We start from the raw sequence: 20808 nt of genomic DNA on the forward strand, positions 1-20808 counted from the left end.
AGGATCTGCTACCTGCTGGTTAAACACTGGATGAGGAGGTGACGTGGGAGGTGGTGGCATGTGCTATTTTTAAACTTCCTCTCTGGCTGATGCTTCTTGCTTGATAGGATGGCTAATGGTGGTATAATGTGGGCGAACTGTGGGTGTGTCTGAATGACCAAAACATCAGTCTTCTTTGAAAAGGAGTTGCTGACTCTTGTTTTATTTGCACACAGTGAGTAATCTGTCTATCATGGAAAGTTGTATGTACTGTATTAAGTTATTAGCCAGTTATGCCCTTTGCTTGTGCTCTTATTAAATGAGGCAATCAAAAGTCTGTGGCTCTCTGCCAGGCTTGGATAAGTTCACACAGCAACAGATTGCAGAATATCTGCTGATGTCATCTCAAGTTCTAATGCTTGCTATTTTAGTAAGGGCTTTGGGGCTGTTTCTAATCTTTAATCCTGTTGTGCAGAATTGCATAATTTTCCCCTGGATTTGCCACTGCTACGTGTAAAATCCTGACTGGTGCTTGACTCTTACTTTTGACAAATTGATACCTCGTAGACTGTTGTTTAGTGGAACCTGTGGTATTGGGAAGTAGTCCATGCATAATCTCGGATTGGATCCTTCCAATTCTGTGTGTGCATCCACGCAGAGATACATGTCCAGAATTTCTAGCTGAGTGTTTTGCATTTTAGGTTGCACTCACCCCAGGTTCCCTCTTAAGGCATTGAATGGAGTGGAACTTCAACCCAGAGGGTTACTTACTGCTCCTGTATTAGCCAAGATTCGAAGAAATTAGCCACCAGGTGTCTTAATTTAGCAGATCAAGCAGCATCTCTGAAGGAAAAGGTTGGGTGATGTTTTGGTTCAGTCTGAAGAAGGGTCCCAACCCGAAACACCACCCGTCCTTTTTCTCCCGAGATGCTGCCTGAGTTACTCCAGCAATTTCTTCTGAAGAAGAGTCTTGACCCGAAACGTTGCCTATTTCCTTTGCTCCATAGATGCTGCCTCATCCCCTGAGTTTCTCCAGCATTGTCTACCAGCACTTTCTTCTTTAATTGGCAAATCTGTATAACATGACTCTAAGCTAGTCCATTGTTTCCTCTTCAAACACTTTATGCTATGCTGAAGAAAGGTCTCGACCCGAAATATCACCCATTCCTTCTCTCCAGAGATGCTGCCTGTCCCGTTGAGTTACTCCAACTTTTGGTGTCTTATCTTATGCTGCTAATAGACAGGCTCAGTAAGTTTTCACTTGCATTGGATTTAAGTGAAAAATGTTCTACCTGTCATATTCTTCTGACAAAATTGATTTCCCACTTCCTCTCCAATGGATTCTCCAGTGATACTGTACAACCCATCGTTCGTTTGAGTGTTGACATTTACAGATATTGATGCCTACGGTTCTGTCCTTGGAGCGTTTTGCTTGATGTAGGTGGTGGTTCCCATTGATTTTTATCTGTAAGTGTTCGGTCCAAAAATAAATGTTCAGTGATGCAAGGTCATGTTTCTAATTGAGAACTTTGTCCATTTTTTTTTCAGTGAACCATTCAAGTGATAATCATTAGACCAATTCATCTGTTGTTGACTACTCAGAACAGCACACCTTGGGAGTCTCCAACAGAGGTTGTAGGTTGGGGGCCTGACCTTGGGTCAAGGTACGTGGCACCTTACCATTACTTTGTGTTATGGACTTTGTATAGATGTACCAGCCTTGTCCAGCTCATTCACACAGAAAGCCATTTCATAAGTGATCATTTTACTTATTTCCCTAACCTCTTTCTATTCTTCTGCAAATACTTGTTGAGCTTTTTGTAGTTAACGTTGATGTGTAAGTTTGAAGTAGAATGTATGTTTTGTATGTTTACAGTAGCATCTAAATATGGGGCACAGTAACATAGTGCTTAAGTTACTGAACTTAAACCAAAAACCTGGACCTCTGATGTAGAAATGTGTTTAAAACTCAACATAAATGTGGAACTTAAAGTTGGTTACTTAATCTAGAATGGGGACCATAAAAATATACATATTGGTGATTAACATCCTACTAGATAGCACTAATTATCTTCTATGGGTCTTGTCATGCTTTAAGTTGTATCTTATAATATCACATTTCATAATGTACTACACTTTTACTTTACTTGTCATATCCTTAATGCGTATCTGGTTTCAGAATTCCCCAGTAACTGATTTCCTGTGTCATCATCATTGTTTGGTGAATTTAACTTGTTTACTGAAGTTTACTATGTTTCATCCAGAACTTGCTATGTGTTGACCAGATAACTTTCTGCGCTGAAACATTGGCCTTGGATTTACTGCTTTGTCTAAAAAGGGGTGATTTCATCTGAATAAGTTAAAAGCACCTGACTTTCAAATGTAAATATTCAGCAAATCTAAAATGGAAATACTCAGCACCTCAGACTATGTTTTGTAATGGAGTTATGTTTTGGGTTGATGGCCACTTCGTTTTAGTCGGGTAGGCACTGCCTACCTTGCCTAACCCGACGGCACGTGTCTGCTCAGTGCTACTGACACTAATAAAACTAAACAACAGTTGCAGCATGATGCCCCAATTACTGTATTCAATGCTCAGACCAATGAAGGGAAGTTGCCAAATACCACCTTTACCACTCTGTCTACCTGTGTCACACATACAGGGAATTAATTATGTGCATGTACTCCAAACCCATCTGTTCTACAATACTCTCCAGGGCCCTGCCATTTACTGTGTAAGTCCTACCATAGTTTAGCTTATCAAAATGCAACACATTGAGTTGAACTAACATCTGCCACCCTTGGCCCACTTCCCCAGTTCATCCAGAACCTCTTGCAATCTTTCTTTCACTGCCCACTACACCACAAATTCTGGTGTCATCTGTAAAGTTACTAACCATGTTAACATTGTCATCCAAGTAATTATTATTGTTGACAAACAACGGTGAATGCTGGTGATCAAGTCTCCACAACCTTGTTGAATAGTAAATTCAAAGGTTCACTACTCTCTGGGTGAAGAGGTTTCCACTTCTGTTTTTTCCTGAATGGGCCAACTGCTTGCTCTAAGACCCGGCTTGATTCTGGATGCCCAGCTATGGGGAAACATCAGCTCCGCATGTATTCAGTAGAGCTGCTTAGAATTTTGTGCATTTCAATGATATCTGTCATGGGACTAATCTATTGTAAAACAAACCTGCCGATTTGGTGAACCTTTGCTGCACTCCCTCTGGAGAGAAAGATATGATTGTGTTTGTCAGACTTGCTACTCTGGACAGAGTCAGAAGTTAATCAACTGTCAAAGCCAGTGCTGGAAATGTTGCTGTTCCAGACAAATGCTGAACGAAATCTTGGCACAATTGGTAACACTTTACTCACAGAGTGGTCAACATTTCAATTTAATTCTCAATTGTGACCACCTAACCAATGCAGCGGCTCTGCAGCACTGAAGGAATGCTTTCTTGACTTCATCTTGAAGCCAGAAGCTTTTTGGGTTGGCATGAAATATTCCATGTTGCTACTGCAAAGGGAACAACATTCCTGGGCTACACTCGATCGATCAAAATGTCTGAAAGTCGGCCTCTTGTTGATCATTTTGCTGCATTTTGGGAGCATTTATCCAAATACTCATTTCGGAGAAATGTATTTGAAAAATGTTTAGTTCTTCCAAAGAGAATTTTGATACGAAATGTATTTTTTAAAGTTGGCTTAAAATGCACTAAAACAAATCATTTTTGTGACACGAGGTTCTTTGTTCCATGTGGACTGGTATTTTAAATATTTGTGGTGTATATAGGTCACAATTTTCCTTCTATTCCCAACTAAAACAGTGTGAAATCCATATTGCGGAAACATGAGGTGTAAATACTGATATTGAGGAAACATGAGGTTAAAATGTTGTTCAAAAATCATTGTTCAGTTGAGTGTTAAAGTTCCTCTGGGGAACACACTCTGTTTCACATGCCTAATTTGTGTTTGAAATCGAGGGATCTTTTAAAACAAATCTCCAGAGGTCTTCCTGCTGCAAATTAGTTATAAAGAAAGCATTCCTGCTAGATTTGTTGGATAGGTTCAGAATTTTCCCATGTTCTGGTGATGCCCGTGGCATTTGCACCTTTTACTTATTACTTATCCCTGTATACTAACAATATCCGACACTCACTGGGACAATTTACAATTATACCAAGCCAATTAACCTACAAACCTTCATGTCTTTGGAGTGTGGGAGGAAACCGAAGATCTAGAAGAAAGCCCATGGGGAGAACGTACAAACTCCATACAGACAGCGCTGTAAAGCAGCGCCACCGTGCTGCCCCACTTATTATTCATCCCATACCTATTATTCATCCCCAAATGCTCACTGAACGGAGCCTCTTCGGAGAGTAGTTTAGAAGCAGCTGCATTCAATGTTGCAAGTAGACCTGATTCATGTGGGACAGGCAGTTTTCTTTTTGGAGGAACGTTATTGTATCATGACCGGCAGAATTGTCAGTTCCGTGTGCTGAGTTTGCAGAAGAGTATACGGCTCTGGACCCAGACTTTGGGAGAGATGATGTCTAAGGGTGTGCAGTTGGGATTTTTATTGAAGGTGATGTTGTTTATATTTTGGCATTACAATGAGAGTAAATATCATTGCAGCAAGTTTATTTTATTTTATGCCTAGTTAACTAAGGAGCTGGAACATCTGTGCACTGAGGCAATAACATTGCCAATTGTAGTCTCCTGAAGACTTGAATCAAAAGCCGATTTAGAATACCTATGAAGTCTCTTATTCCTTTAAAAAAAAATGTTAGGTTGTACCACTTCTCAGTGGGATTTTTGCAATATTCCCCATTTCTACCATTGAAGAAACTAGAAACCTATCTAACATTTATTTATAATGGATGCAGATGAAAATCTGGTGATCCTATTGCAGTATTGTAAACATTGATGGGTATCTTAGTTTGACTATTGCTGTATCAAAGAAATATTCCATTCACTTAAAAAAAAAACCTACCCAAATTTCCTCACTCCAACCTTGAGTTTTTCTATGGATACAGAAATAGTCAAACCAAGATATGTCAAACCAAATCTTGTCTGGAATGAGCAAGGAAAAAAACACAATCGTAATCATAAATTTGTTAGCTAAGTGTGTTTTGCAACATACGATAAATTTGATTTGCCATACAAGTCATACCAAAAAAGCAACAAGAAACACGACTACGTAAACATTTGATATAAACATCCACCACAGCGGCTCCTCCCCATTCCCCACTGTGGTGGAAGGCAATAAAGTCTTATCTTCTTTCCTCCTTTCCTCCCGCGGTCGGGGGAGCCGAACCATCCTCAGTCGGGGCGATCGGAGCTCCCGTGATCGGGGCGATCGGAGCTCCCGTGATCGGGGCGATCGGAGCTCCCGTGATCGGGGCGATCGGAGCTCCCGTGATCGGGGCGATCGAAGCTCCCGTGATCGGGGCGATCGGAGCTCCCGTGATCGGGGCGATCGGAGCTCCCGTGATCGGGGCGATCGGAGCTCCCGTGATCATGGCGGTCGAAGCTCCTGCAGTTTGGAGCTCCCGAAGCCGGTCCCTCACCAGGGACCACAAGTTCCACAATATTAAAGTCTGCAGGCTCCCACGATTGGAGCTCCGAGGTCGATCCCTTGCAAGGGATCGCAAGCTCCATGATGGTAAGTCTGCAGGCTCCCACGTTGCAACTCCAAAGTCCCAGCAAGAGGCCGCCATCTCCACGATGTTAGGTCGCAGTGCAGACGGAGATATGGCACGGACAAAGTTGAGGAAACTACCTGCCATGGTGTGAGGAAAGAGATTAAAGTTTCCCCCACCATCCCCCAAATAATACAAAACTAAAGATAAACTAAAACATACATTTTACAACAAACTAAAAACACAAAGAAGGAAAAAGACGAGACAGACCATTGGCGAAGCAGCCATCGTATGATGCCCCCTGGTGGTATGGTTTGTATGTACAGAGTTGTATTCTCAACCCACCTGCAACATATTTTAGACTTGGGGAGCTCTAGAGGGATATCACAGCCTTGGGCTGTAACACAGACTGGAATTTTACATGTATATAAAATAATTGAATGCCGGTTTCAAATACTTTATTGCTTCGACAAAAAAATATTTGCATTAATATTTCAAGCCTGGAGCCGTCTCCCTGAAATATTTTGTGCTGAGGGTTAATTGGAACCTTCAATGTTGAACTTAATAAAAGTGGAAGGTCATTAATTAGAATGTTGGGCGCAAATGGTGTTGTGGTACCTACCCGCCATGGTGTGAGTGAATGGAAGAGAAAGCTTTAAGGTCTACAACATTTCTGTTCCTTAATCTTCACCACCTGTTCCTCCCCAAATCCTTTTTTCTTTATTTCTAAAAATCAAGTCCAGATCCAAATAATAGGCAGAAGTAAGCTTTCATAATATGTATCAAGGAACTGCAGGTTTACATCAAAGTGCTGGAGTATCACGCATCATCTCTGGTGAAAAGGAATAGGTGACTCAAAGAAGGGTTTTGACCCGAAACGTCACCTATTCCTCTTCACCAGAGATGTTGCCTGACCAGCTGAGTTACTCCAGTATTTTATGTCAAAACCTTCCTAAACCTGTTCAAAATCTGATATTACTTGATATTTGCAAGGAAGTATCCCTTTGGTTGACTTGAACTGCAATATAGTACACAAACCTAATTTTGATATAGATTGGGTTTATCCAGTTTGCTTGAACGTGTTTATTTTCACTAGTACCCTCAGTTTTTCTGCGACTGTCCAGTTGAAAGAAAAAAGTGACTGCTCTGTATTGTATATGGGTGAAATGGGTTGACTGAAAGAGATTTAGGTTGTCACAACGGCTCATTAGAGGTCCATAGATAACATTTGATGTTGAGTAAGCTCCAGGTCAGAGGAAGAAGCAGGTTTCTGGGCAGCTTCTTCCCAGCAACCATCAGGCTCTTAAACACAATACACCAACCTCAGCAACTATAATCTTCTGTAGACTGTCTTTGATTGAACTATTATGGTTACCAAGTATTTGTGTTAATTGATTTATTGTATTATGATTATATATTTATCTCATTGCATTTATGGCCCGTTTAAGCTGCAGCAAGAAAGAATGTCATTGTTCTGTTGCCAGTATTTAGGACAATTAAACATTCTGTACTCTCACTCTTCAAAGTAAAAACAAGGGTGGGGGTGGTTAAGGCGGATGGGGTGAGGGTGCATTGCAAATCTATTAGATCAGTGCCGATGTGGGAGCTGGTACAAATAACCTCTGTCGAGAAGTAGCAATAGTAAGTACCGTATTTCCAGGCAATGACAACGCTATTTTTTACCTTAAAATAAGGCCCGAAAATGTACCTGCGTCTTAGAGGCCGAATGTTAGATTGTTAGCCAAGAAAGATAGGACTTGGCTCTCCCTCAGTATAGCAACATCAAGAATGATGTTGCTGTACTGAGGGATAACCAAGTCTATCCCTCATTGCTGGCAGCTGATTTAAAAGGACAGCGCGTGGGGTGCCTGGCCCGGGTCAGCACAAAATAACAAACTTGGCTGGGCCACCAGGGGTAAAGTTGCGGAGAGGGCAGGAGCGTTGAGAAGGAGGGGGTCGGGGATCATGCCAGCAACTCGCTCAGGTGGCTGCGAGCGGCCGCCGCGACTGGACAACGGAACCGGCCGCCACCTCAGCGCCTTCTGCCGCCAGCCAGCCACGGTATCCTTCGGCACAGGCGCAACCGGTGGAGGTTGTGGTTGGCTGTAGCTACTGGGGGTGCGTCTTCATTGCCGGCAAATACGGTACTTGAAGATCCTGTAACGTACAGTCTGAAGGATGATGCAGGGAGTGCCAGTACACTATAGGTGAATTAGAATGACATTGATCATCCATCAAGGGAATAACATCTCTGAGTGCGATAAAGTATTTAAATGTTTTCATGTGCTTCAGGAGCAAAGCATATTTGTTCTTTCAAAATAAACACAAACTCCATTGGTGTTCCTCCCCAACAACAATTTAGATAATGCAATTTACTTTCTTGCCTTCCATGTTTGTGTAGGTGGAGGGTGAAAATCAAGGGAGGAAATTAATTCTCAATGATTATTTGACAGCTTTTCCCATTTTCAATTGACCTTCAAATCAAGTCAGCTTCACTGCATGCCAAAGAGTATTTTTTTATCTCTAACCTTGTGATGTTTGTACCTGTGTCCTCTAGTCACTGTCCAAGTTAAATAGGTTGTTGATCCTGACCACCGCTCTATGTTTTTCCTTGTTTTAACTGCTGGTAGTAATGTGGACCGCCCCTCTGCTGGGTTACTGACACTTGTACAGTTTTTAACAGTCATAATGACACAGCACAAGGTGCAGTTAGAAAGCTGTGTTTGCGGGTGCATTTATGGTTGGTATTTAAATGGAAAAGGGTCCGCTTCTTCTGGGAGGGATAGTTGAGAATTTGCACAAGTTTCTCCGTTCAGAATTCACTCGTGATAGCGTATTGATTAAAATTCATCTCTTCCCCATTCCACTGTAGAAATACATTTGCTAACAGTAAACTGTTTCATAAAAAAACTTCAGTTCACATTTATAAGTTTATAAATGTGATTTATAACACTCGTGGAGCAGTTGAAATATACTTGGTACTGATTCCACCAAGTCTTGCCGTTCCTCCTCTTTAAACCAGGCTACCCCTAGTTCCCATCTATACACTACTCCTCATGCCCCCTTCCCCGAACCCACATCACCCCTGCAGTACCTCGCCTAAATCTCCGTCCACTCCCCTGCTCCCGTCTTACTCCAACCCTCACCCTTGTTGTGTTTTCCCCCCTCCCCCCCTCGGTGGCTGATATAGCCTCGGTGGCTGATTCCCTGTAGAACTTGTCAAATCTTCCAAGAAGGTGCTTTTTGCAGTTATCCCATTGCCGCCTAGCAGTTCTACAGGGAACCAGCTTATGAGGGTCGCTTTAAGTCTCCCCATCAAGAAAGCAGGAAATTATGAAATGCTTCATTTGCAATCCCAAATACCGCAGGCGGTTTGTTTAGAAATACTTCCAAAGAGGAAGTATTAAATTAGACTGATGCAGTGGGATTCTAATTAGGTCTGCAGACTGTACAGAGTGCACTGATCTCAACTGAGATGTAGCTCTGAGTGCAGCAGTGGTTGGATTAGAATCTAGATACTAACTATTGATTGCAGCTATTATCCTGTTGTGTGAAGGTTGACCGGGGTCACAGTAGACATGTCTTGGAGTTGTAGAGCACCGAAACAGATTTTTGGCCCACCACGTTTTGCTCAACACCTCCAGATTCCAACATACTGCATTCAGCCTAGGTAAATTCATGAGGTGACCATTTGGAAAATTACTGGAAGGATTGAATTCCTTTGCCCCAAATGTGCAAATGCTTAAAGACTGTTTATAAGAGTCATAGAGTCATACGATGTGGAAACGGCCCTTCAACCCAACTTGCCCACGTCGACCAACATGCCCCATCTAAACTAGCCCCACCTGCCTGCTTTTGGCCAATATCTCTCTAAACCTACTCTATCCATGTACCTGTCTAAATGTTTCTTAAACTTTGCTATAGTACCTGCCTCAGCTACCTCCTCCAGCAGCTCGTTCCATACACCCATCACCCTTTTTGTAAAATAAAAGGTTATCTCTCAGGTTTCCTTTAAATCTTTCCCTCCTCACCTTAAACATGTATTATATCACCCCTCATCCTCCTGCGCTACAAGGAATAAAGCCCTTGCTTGCTCATCCTATAGCTCGGTCCCTTGGGTCCTGGCAACATCCTCCTAAATCTTCTCTGAACCCTTTCAAGCTTGGCAACATCTTTCCTATAACATGGTGACCAAAACGGAACACATTACTTTAAATGTGGCCTCACCAACGTCTTATATAACAGCAACATGATCTCCCAACTTCTATGCTCAATATTCTGACAGATGAAGGCCAAGGTACTGAAAGCCTTCTTAACTACCCGATCTACCTGTGACACCACTTTTAAGGAGCTATGCACCTGCACTCCTAATTTGCTCTGCTCCACAACACTCAGGTCCTGCCTATGTTAGTCTTCCCAAAATGCAACACCTAATTTCTTTATATTAAGTTCCATCAACCATTCCTCAGCCCAACCAATTGAGATCCTGCTGAATATTTGTCCACTACCTACAACACCACCCACTTTAGTGGCATCTGCAAATTTCTTACTCATCGTCATGTGCAAATCTGCTAATCGTCGAAATGAAGTAACCATTTGTAATTAATCGAAAATAAATGACTAAAGATAAATCACTTTGTGGCTGCAGATTTTGATGCGTATTGCATAATTCTCTGTCTAATTCACTTACCTGTTGTCCCTGTTGGGGGAGTCCAGAACCAGGGGCCACAGTTTAGGAATAAGGAGTAAGCCATTTAGAACGGAGACGAGGAAACACTTTTCACAGAGAGTGGTGAGGCTGTGGAAATCTCTGCCTGAGAGGGCGGTGGAGGCAGGTTCTCAGGATGCTTTCAAGAGAGAGCTAGATAGGGCTCTTAAAAATAGCGGAGTCAGGGGATATGGGGAGAAGGCAGGAACGGGGTACTGATGGGATGATCAGCCATGATCACATTGAATGGCAGTGCTGGCTCGAAGGACCGAATGGCCTACCCCTGCACCTATTGTGCCAACTCGCCCCTATTGTCTATTGACCCACAACGTCACCTATTCATGTTCTCCAGAGATGCTGCCTGGCCCGCTGAGTTCCTCCAGCAGTCTGTTTTTTTTTTTTTTCTCTCTCGCTCACAGTTGCAGCTTCGGCCTTCTCCTGTGTTTCCGGCTCGTCTCCTTTGAAGTGCTATCTCTGGGACTGATCACATTGAATGGCGGTGCTGGCTCGAAGGACCGAATGGCCTACTCCTGCACCTATTGTCTATTGTCAAATTAGCATTAGTGGGATGCATTCATCTACTCGAATTTGGCTGTTGTTACACAAGTGATGTGGAGAATGATGGCACTGAATGGTAGTTAATAAAGAATGCAGAAATAGAGCAAATAAGTGCTAGCAATTTTTTCATAGCAACAGAATCAAGCTAATTCCACACCCCCAGGCTGTTGTAACGAGCAAGTCTGCTATAATTGCCTCCTCCTGGCTGCAGGTAGAAAATTGCTACTGTTGAATTCAAATTTATTTTAATATGCGTTGATGCAAGAGCTCAATACCATTATGATACTTGTAACAACTGAAACAAACTAATGTTTAAAACAGCAATGTCGCTGAAGGCTCAGGGTTCCTTTTGTTAATGTGATTAAAAATTCCCATGTCAGAAATTGGAGAAGCAAATGATTCCAGCATCAGGACCAATACCTGTTGTAAAACATCACCAAGAGTCTTGTGATTGTTTACCGCCACTGTTGCCCCAAACAAATTTGTTGTTGCATTTTCCTACAGAGCACTGACTTGCTGTTCAGGATTAATTCACTGCACATTAGCACAGGGTGTGAAAGATGCAATATAAATACAGTTCCCTCGGGATTTAAATTTGGTCTATGAGTCCCATTAGAGTAACCTGGTGAAGTAGAAGTACCTTTTGTGGCTGCAACTGATATTCTGCAGGGAAAACATTAGTGCACCTCATTTGTACTTCAGTTTCATCCTCGGGTTTTGACTGTTCCTGGTTTCCGAGATCTACTGCTTTTGACAGCCAGCGTAGTCGTTCTTCGCATACGAGCTTCTGACTGATTTTATTTGACCACAAGACATTGCAGCAATTCCTCAGCTTATTCGTAGAGGTATTACTTGTGCCCCAGTTGCTGATGCTGCATTTGTTGAGTAATTTAATTGTTGACTTCAAGTGTAGTGCCCAGAATTGAGGCCTCGAACTTGATCTGAGAAGTTCCATTACTAAATATCACTGGTAAATGGAGGTCTCCATTGTAGCTTGTTTAAATTTAAAATCTCAGGGTATGTTATGGAGGGCAGGACATTTACCTGATTGGCGTTCCTGCTTGACATTCTCATCAAAATCCATCACTATCCACAATGCACATATCTAGTGACTAATCATTTGGGCAGCATGGAGGCATAGCGGTAGAGTTGCTGCCTTACAGCATTAGAGACCTGGGTTAGATCCTGACTATGGCTACTGTCTACGGAATTTATATGTTCTCCCCGTGACCTGAGTGGGGTTTCTCCGAGATCTCCAAGTGGGGTTTCTCCGATCTCTCACGGACTCAGTGGGCCAAAGGGCCTGTTTTCTCACTATCTCTAAACTAAAAACAAAACTGAAAAAATAATATAATTGTTGTTTCTCTCAAATTTATGTAAATAAGTTGTGTTTGGCTACATCAATAATACATGGGCAAACTAAATAGGCTGGTTTTAAAGTGACATACATTTGAAGTGGTTGTACTTGATATTTCACTGTGCTACATTTTGGCTCTCACAGGGTTTCTGGTACATCAATACAAATTGTCTTCCCTGAGAAGTTGTGTGTGGTTGTACTTAAATAGTTCAGATTTCTGTTTTTTATGTATTAATTTTAAGCAGCGGGCCACCAGATGGTTGCTGAAGCTCCATGTAAATTAGTTGATGCATTAATATGGTGCAGCGGTGGAGTTGATGCCTTGCAGCGTCTGAGAGCCAGGTTCGATCCTGACCACCGGTGCTGTCTGTACTGAGTTTGTGGGCCCAAGGGCTTGTTTCAGCATTGTGTTTCTAAAGTCATTCATTATTAGTTCTGACAGATTTGCTGAAATAATTTGGTTAAAAAGAAATGAACTTGTTTGCAATTAAAGCAAGAAGTTCATGAGCATTCAAGACTTGCATTAGAACTGAACGTTTTAATTAAGCTTCTAATCATGTCACGTTAGTAAACATACAGCAAGACTTGCATGGCTCTGATTCCACAGGGTAGATTCTGCCTCTGTTTAGTTCAAGTCGCCAATTGGTGGTTCGAGTCTGAACTAGTAGCGTAGTTTTCATTACGCAGTTTGACTGTGGAACATGTTGCAGCACAGGAAAGTGAGCCATGGAATTGGTGTAATATTGAATAGTCAAGTTGCAAGATAGACATGAGTTAAGATGATATGAGGGTTAAAAAAATGTCACTGGCATTAGAATTCCCAAACCTGGAGGTGATGCAGACATTGGCAAATATCATCAGCGAAGTGTAGGAAGTTGGCCACCTACATTGTAGCTTGAAAACTATGTCTCACGTTAGTAACGCGACAGTCGGTTCAGCTGCAGAGCTGCATGTATTTTCCAATTATGTCATCAATTAGTCAACTTGTACATCTGCCTTGCTTGAAGCTCTTCCTTCATATGATTGCAGAGCAAGCTGCACTCCTGACACCAACCCGCAGGCTCGTGTGGCAGTGAAAGTACCATGTAGTCATAAATGTGTCAGTATGCAAATCAAATGTTAAATTGTGCCATGGTTTATCCTAAGTATAATAGAGATTCCTGTTCGGAAAGAAGATATGTTCCCTTTGGTACTTTGTCAAGTGTTGTTCCTGAATCAGTACAATTAAAGCAGATTAGTGGTCGCTGTCAGGTCCCTGTTTTGAGAATTTGGCGTGGGGAAAAATAACTGCTGTGTTTTCATACCATGGTGACTGGTATGTCTGTTTACTGATCTGGTGTATGGGTTTTTTCATGCCAGTAAACCCAATATGTACAAGCTGATTGCATTGCAGAGTATGGTTTCAGAGAGCATTTCAAGGTAGATAGCTCTGGTAATTAAACATAGTCGATGTTAAAATACTTTGCCATCATATGCCCTCGTGCAGGCTATGTTGGAAACCCATATGATGAATAGGAGCCAAAGTTTCCCACCCTCCTTCGATAAGCATAAGTTCATAAGTGATGAGAGCAGAATTAGACCATTCGCCCCAACAAGCCTACTCCGCCATTCAATCATGGCTGATCTATCTCTCCCTCCTAATTCCATTCTCCTGCCTTCTCCCCATAACCTCTGACACCTGTACTAATCTGGTTCTGGTTGATTACTGCGCAACCACCTCATCAGTGGTTATCTCGCGCAGGTCAAGAATCCTCTTGAAAGAAAAGCTAATATTTTGTCAAGAAATATCTATCTCTGCCTTAAAAATATCCATTGGCCTCCACGGCCTTCTATGGCATTATCCAAGTATTTCTGCTTAATTTTGTATGATTATTGCAGTCACCTGGTGCATAAAGATAGTACAAGAATCTCGATAGCAAAATCGATTGTTACTAGCAATCACAATGTTTAAAAAAAAAAAAGAAATGATTCACACTGTTGGTGACCTTTGTGGGGTGTTTCACAATGGAGCTGTTGACACCTTTGTGTATTCTTGTTGTATTCCTTGAGATTTTGTTTAACAATGTTCCCAGTCCATCGTCATCCCTTTTCAGAAGGCAATTATTTCAGGTTGAGATTTGTTTTGTATGGAATCTAGAACGTAAATTAAGTGGTTTTCAACCCCACAATTTCTACCTCTGACGAGGAGGCTGCTTAGAGCCAACACGTTAACGCTGCTAGATACAAAGAACTACGGATGCTGGCTTACCAAGAAGGGTCCCGACCAGAAACGTCACCCACCCATGTTCTTCAGTGATGCTGTCAGTGAATCAGTGACTACGTTGAATTACTTCAGCATTTTGTCTTTCCATGAATGTGGTGTTAGCGAATGTTTTAATTCACAACTCACCAAAGTGCCATCTGTGGCATTTTACCACAGGTATAATCCAAAATGATGTTGTCCTGGGGGACACTTGAGAATTTTGTAGATGCTGCTTTTTAGAGTACAGCTGCTCCTTGACCTACGATGAGGTCACGTTCCGATAAACCCATCGTATAGGAATGTCACAAAATTTTGAGATTTTAAAAATCAAGCTTGTAATTTATCCCATCAGATAAAGCATAAAAATAACTTTGATACCTAATTCACTTTCACATCTTCAGTGTTAAAAAAGTTGTGGTCATTTTCATACTCGGAAATTAGCATCTTGTTCCCTATTGCTTTTCCGTTAACTTAACACAAAAGCTGTGATTGAGGACAGTCAATTGACATAAAAGCCCATAACTTTCTTAAAAAATAAGAGAACTGAATGAAATTTTCAGTTATTCTAGATTGAAGCATTCTGAAACAAATATGAAACACCTTACTTGGATGACCTGAAATTGAAGCATATCATTATTTAGTTGCCTAATTGTAGATAATTACAAAATTGACTGTTGTGACGGAAAGACTGCCTTGAAATTTCAAAAATGTGATATTCTCAAGATCAGAACTTTAATGTTATTGTAACGTTAAAGCAAATGGTAAATACCCGACGAAAAATTCATATTCATCATAAATGAAATATAAATGTAAAATGAAACCACACCATAAAGCAAGGTAAAATATTAAATAAACAATATAACTTTTGCTTTATCCTGATGTGGAAGTCCTTGATGTTGATTTTAAACCGTGATGTTGAAGGCGTTAGACATCGAGTTTAACTTCAATCCAGCGATGCAGTTGACCAGCAACTTAAAAAAAAAAAAACGGGAACGGAAGCGCAGAACAATTTTTCCCCCCCATCAACTTGTAGTCCGAGCAAATACCTCTCCGACAACCAATACAAACCTGCATTTTAATCCCGCGCCCCCCTCAGCCTCCGGAATCGCACGCACAGGCAGTGGCAGATCTGGAGCGCCGCTGATGGTAGGTTTTGTAACAACGCTACATCGTAAACCGAAAATATAGCAAGCCGAAATTGCACGTAATACATTGCGATCACATGACCGGAAGTGACGTGCGGCTCGCTGCCATTTCTGAGCGTCTGCCGACCGTAAAGTCGAAATATCGCAAGTCCAAGCATCGTAAATCGGGGAGTAGCTGTAGTTTTCAAACTGGGTATTTAAGCCATACCGGTATCCTGCTAAAAGTAGGAAATGCACTATCATTTCATAATGAAATCATAAATAAAGTTTGCCTAATTTCTTAATCAAAATATATTTTTTGTTTTTAATCTTCCAGAGCTGTTGTCAAAGACAAGGAGATGGCAGCAGAGACTCAGACACTCAACTTTGGACCAGAATGGTAAGGGGGTGATATTTTCAGTAATACAATTAAGAGTGCGAATAGGGCTAAAGGCTAATTCAGAATATGTAAACATTTGTTGTGTCAGGCATGTTTTGCTTTGGGTCTATTGTGTAATTAGTTATAATGGATTTTGGCTTCATTTGGTGAAGATTAATGAATTTAATTGAATAATACTTAAGTAATAGAATACTACTGAATATTCTACACTTCCCCATGTAAATGGAGTGTCTTACTGACTTAAATTGTCATCTAGTTTAACTTTGTGCAACCTAACCTGAGCTTAAAATGCTTACGCTCGCTTCCTCTTAACTATTTAATAAACACACTGTTACAGCAGACTTCTTTAAGTCTGCATTCATATTCTTGTGCCCAAAAATGACCTAAGTGTGAGCTGATCAGTAAGACCGACCACAATTGACTATTGGGAAGTAGTTTCAAAGCTTGGTATTCTAGTCACGTTGGAGCTACATTTCCTCCAACCTTTGAATATGTTTGACTTTTTTTTTAAAATGTTTACATGTTAAATTGCCACCCCCTATCATTCTGTGGAATAAATCTAGAAGCCCTAAGATAAGTCTTACTGACTGAAGCATTCATATAGGCATTACTTTTCATTTTGTGCTTTGAGCCGAAGGTGTGCTAGTAAGGTGAAGTGAAGCTTGTTGGATGGAATATGAGTTTTGCATCTACGCTATAGTTTCTATGCTCTGGGTTTCAAGGCAGTGCTGTTACATTGATATCCTTTTGAATTTCTTTCCTTCCTGCTGTAGGCTTCGTGCATTGTCCAGTGGTGGAAGTGTCACGTCCCCACCTCCTTCACCTGCATTGCCAAAATACAAATTAGCAGATTATCGATACGGAAGAGAAGAAATGCTAGCACTTTATATGAAAGATAATAAGGTATGAGGTTCAAATGATAAATAAAAGGCATTGTAGGTATTGTATTGTATGTGCAATTTTAGTCACACAACATTGAAACAGGCCTTTCAGTCCAACCTGTCCATGCCAACCAAGATACCCCATTCAAGTTAGTCCCATTTGCCCGCATTTCATATGTAACCCTCTAAATGTTTCATATCCATTTACCTGTCCAAGTGTATATTAAATGTTATCGTACCTGCCTCAAAGACCTCTTCTGGCAGCTCATTCCTTATGCCCACTACCCTCCGAGTGATCTTTCTTTTTTTCCACATCTTTGTAGTCAGAAGTTTGTTTCATTTGTAGTGTGTCACTAACTTTGTCATTTCTTTATTCAGCAATATATATTTGGAAAAAAAGTGACAAAACAAGTGTCTGTGTTGTGTCAAACTATCACCTCTGATCCCGCCACTGGCCACATCGTCCATCTCCTCCCCTTTCGGCTTTCCGCAGAGACCGCTCCCTCCGTAACTCCCTGGTCAACTCGTCCCTTCAAACCCAAACCACCCCCTCTCCTGGCACTTTCCCTTGCAACCGCAGGAAATGCTACACTTGTCACTTTACTTCTCCCCCCCCCTTGACTCCATCCAAGGACCCAAGCAGTCTTTCCAGGTGCGGCAGATGTTCACCTGCACCTCCTCCAACCTCATCTATTGCATCCGCTGCTCTAGGTGTCAGCTGCTCTACATCGGTGAGACCAACACCTTCGCTCAGTTCGCAATAACCAACCTGATCTCCCGGTGGCTCAGCACTTCAACTCCCCCTCCCATTCTGAAACCGATCTTTCTGTCCTGGGCCTCCTCCATGGCCAGAGTGAGGCCAACCGTAAATTGGAGGAGCAGCACCTCATATTTTGCTTGGGTAGTTTACATTGACTTCAATTTCAGGTAGTCCCTGCTTTCTCCTTCCTTCCCCTCCCCTTCCCAGCTCTCCCACGACCCACTGTCTCCGCCTCTTCCTTTCTTCTTCCTGCCCCCCCCCCCCCCACCCACATCATTCTGGAGAAGCGTCACCTTCACTCCGAAGATGCTGCCTCACCCGCTGAGTTTCTCCAGCATTTTTGTCTACCTTCTCATAATCTAAGAATGTAGTCCTGATCTTTATCTTCCCCGTTGTGGTCCATGCACTCATTTAATCTGTAGTTTCTCCGTAGCTGTAACGCTACAGTGTGCACTCTGTTGACTTCCTCATTTTCCACTGCCAGCTGGATTCGTGCACGGTTTAATTGTACTTGAATGGTTAGCATGCAAACGGGTTTTTCACTATCTATCACACAGGACAATAATATACCAACATGAGGCTAAGAATACTAAAACTAAAAATGAATGATGTGAATTACAGTTGAAAATGACACTTAGGTGATGTTTGCAGTCTCCTTAATGCGATGACACGATTGCAGAAGGAAATCCGATGCATAGGGTGGAGATCCGAGGATGTAATCTGTTTAATGCAAATGTCCTTGAAATGGTATTGCAGCAATTCTGACCTCAAGGTGACAGAAAGGGTAAAGATTATTAAATGTGTGTTTTATAAAAGTATTTAGAGTGTTGTGTTCCGTTCGGGGCACCATGTTACAGGAAAGACTTTGTTAAGCTGGAAAGGATACGGAGAAGATTCACGAGGATGTTGCCAGGACTAGAGGGTCTGAGCTATAGGGAGAGGTTGAGTAGGCTGGGACTCTCTTCCTTGGAGCTCAGGAAGATGAGGGGTGATCTTATCGGGTGTTAGGAGTTATGGGGAGAAGGCTGGAGAATGGGGTTAGGATGGAGAAGGAGAGATCAGCAATGATTGAATGGCGGAGTAGGCTTGATGGGCCATATGGCTTAATTCTGCTCCTATCACATATGACCTTATAAAGGTGTATAAAATCATGAGAAGAATAGATCAGGTAGATGCACAGAGTCTCTTGCCCAGAGTAGGTGGGTCAAGGACCAGAGGACATAGGTTTAAGGTGAAGGGGAAAAGATTTAATAGGAATCTGAGGAATAACTTTTTCACGCAAAGGGTGGTGGGTGTATGGATCAAGCTGCCAGAGGAGGTTGTTGAGGCAGGGACTATCCTAATGTTTAAGAAACAGTTAGATAGGTACATGGGTATGACAGGTTTGGAGGGATATGTGCAAAAGGCAGGCAGGTGGGACTAGTGTAACTGGGACATGTTGGCCGGTGTGGGCAAGTTGATCTGAAGTGCCTATTTCCACGCTGTATCACTCTATGCCTCCATAATTTTAATATTTGACTGCAGTAAAGCCAAATTCACTTTGCCGTTCTTAGTTTTCCCACTTGCTGCTTCTCCTTCCTTCATCACGATTTGTCTTACAGCAGCATAACAAATTAACAAGCCACCTTTTGGCATACTCCTTTCGCCTCCCCGAAGACTTGTGGCACGAGGTCGCATCTGTAATACGAGAAACATGTGGAACGGGGATCTCCAAAGCAAATGAAGCCAGAAGCAGAAGTTACACTAGTGCACGTACTAATGACCACTTCCTCATTTTACACTGCCAGGTTCCTGAAGAGTTGGTGGATAAAGAATTCCTGGCTATTTTACAGGATGAACCACTTCTGCCCTTGGCACTTGTACCTCTTACAGAGGAAGAGCAGGTGGGTGGAGATGTTTGTTTACAGTAAGGCTGCAGATATTACTTGACAAGCTGCTTGACGACAATTTTTTCCCCCCCTGAGTGATGGATATAATTGTGTGCCAGCTAGACTTTCCGAAGGCCCCTGGTGTACTTAAACTGGGGCGATGATGAGAAAACATCAGCTACTAAGAATGAAATGACTTGTTTAGATTTTGCAGTTATTTCTCCCTCCGCACTCCCTGTTTATTGGGAAAGTAGACCCTTTGGTAATTAATTGCAGTAATATCTAGATCTCCATGCACTTAAACTTGTTTTCTCTATTGTCATTGCGTAGGTTTGGGACATTCGTTGCTTTAATTGAGTAGATTGTGCACTCAGGCTAGACATTTCCAGGCTGCTGTCAGCACTAACCTTCAAATGGCTGTGATTGCTGTGGGCAAATGCATCTGAAATTTCATTGCTACTTTCAATGCACTTTGGGAGGGATTTGAGTTGCGTAGTCTTAATTATTTTTGAATTTCTGCTCAAATTCAAAGTGCCTGCAGGGTGCAATATATGAAACATACTGTGGGTAAGATGTTAAGATCAAGCTAAAAATATGGTTTCATTAGGTACACACAAAGTGCTTATGTAACAGCAGACCAGGTGGCATCCCTGGAGAAAAAGAATAGGTGACGTTTCGGGTTGGTACCCTTCCTCAGACTGAAAGTAGAAGTGAGGAGGGGGGGGGGGGGGGGGGGGGTGGTGAGAGTGTTGGGGGTGATGGAGTGCAGGAGTTACTTGAAATTAGAAAAATCAATGTTCATTTGAAATTTGAAAGGTTTCATTAGTCTTTTCAGATGGTGCAATCAGAGATTTTCTCTCTAATTGGTGAACAGTAGGGTTGAGATGGGATAATCTTGAAAATACACAGATTCTAACCTTCCCAAAGCTTCCTTTTGAATACCAATACAAATTTAATTAGACATTCCCGCTCATTGCTGACCTTGGAATGTACAAATCCACTTGTGCATTTGCCCTCAAGGTACAAATAGTGAATTCAATGAGACATCCTGAAGACTGGAAACGAATGCTAATTTTTAAAGGAGAAATCCATAATTGATATAAATATCCTGCATGGTCATAAATCAAGCTGGATGAAATATAAGCAGAAATAAAGTCTCTCAATTGAGGGAATGCCAGAATTATAACTAATGTTTTAAGGATTGCAAGTAATTTCCCCTCTAATTTTATTTTTCTCCTTGCAGCTGCTGATGCATGCTGAAGAGTAAGGTTTTTTTCAAAGAGCCTGCA

At 41.9% G+C, this 20808-nt stretch overlaps 1 protein-coding gene across 12 annotated transcripts in view; it reads left to right on the forward strand.

Moving 5' to 3' along the window:
• gigyf1 (GRB10 interacting GYF protein 1) overlaps nucleotides 1-20808 on the forward strand; it is a 112900-nt gene that overhangs the window by 25374 nt on the left and 66718 nt on the right. For all 12 annotated transcript variants that reach the window (XR_004410756.1, XR_004410757.1, XM_033016328.1 and 9 more), the window contains exons 4-7: nucleotides 1528-1643; nucleotides 15948-16010; nucleotides 16784-16913; nucleotides 19439-19534. Coding sequence is in view for 10 of the 12 variants with exons in the window: in XM_033016328.1 (XP_032872219.1) it covers nucleotides 15970-16010; nucleotides 16784-16913; nucleotides 19439-19534 (267 nt within the window). In the remaining 2 variants the exon portion in view is untranslated. The remainder of the gene's footprint in view (nucleotides 1-1527; nucleotides 1644-15947; nucleotides 16011-16783; nucleotides 16914-19438; nucleotides 19535-20808) is intronic.

This window comes from Amblyraja radiata, unplaced genomic scaffold (assembly GCF_010909765.2).
Source record: "Amblyraja radiata isolate CabotCenter1 unplaced genomic scaffold, sAmbRad1.1.pri S43, whole genome shotgun sequence".
Classification (NCBI taxonomy): Eukaryota; Metazoa; Chordata; class Chondrichthyes; order Rajiformes; family Rajidae; genus Amblyraja; species Amblyraja radiata.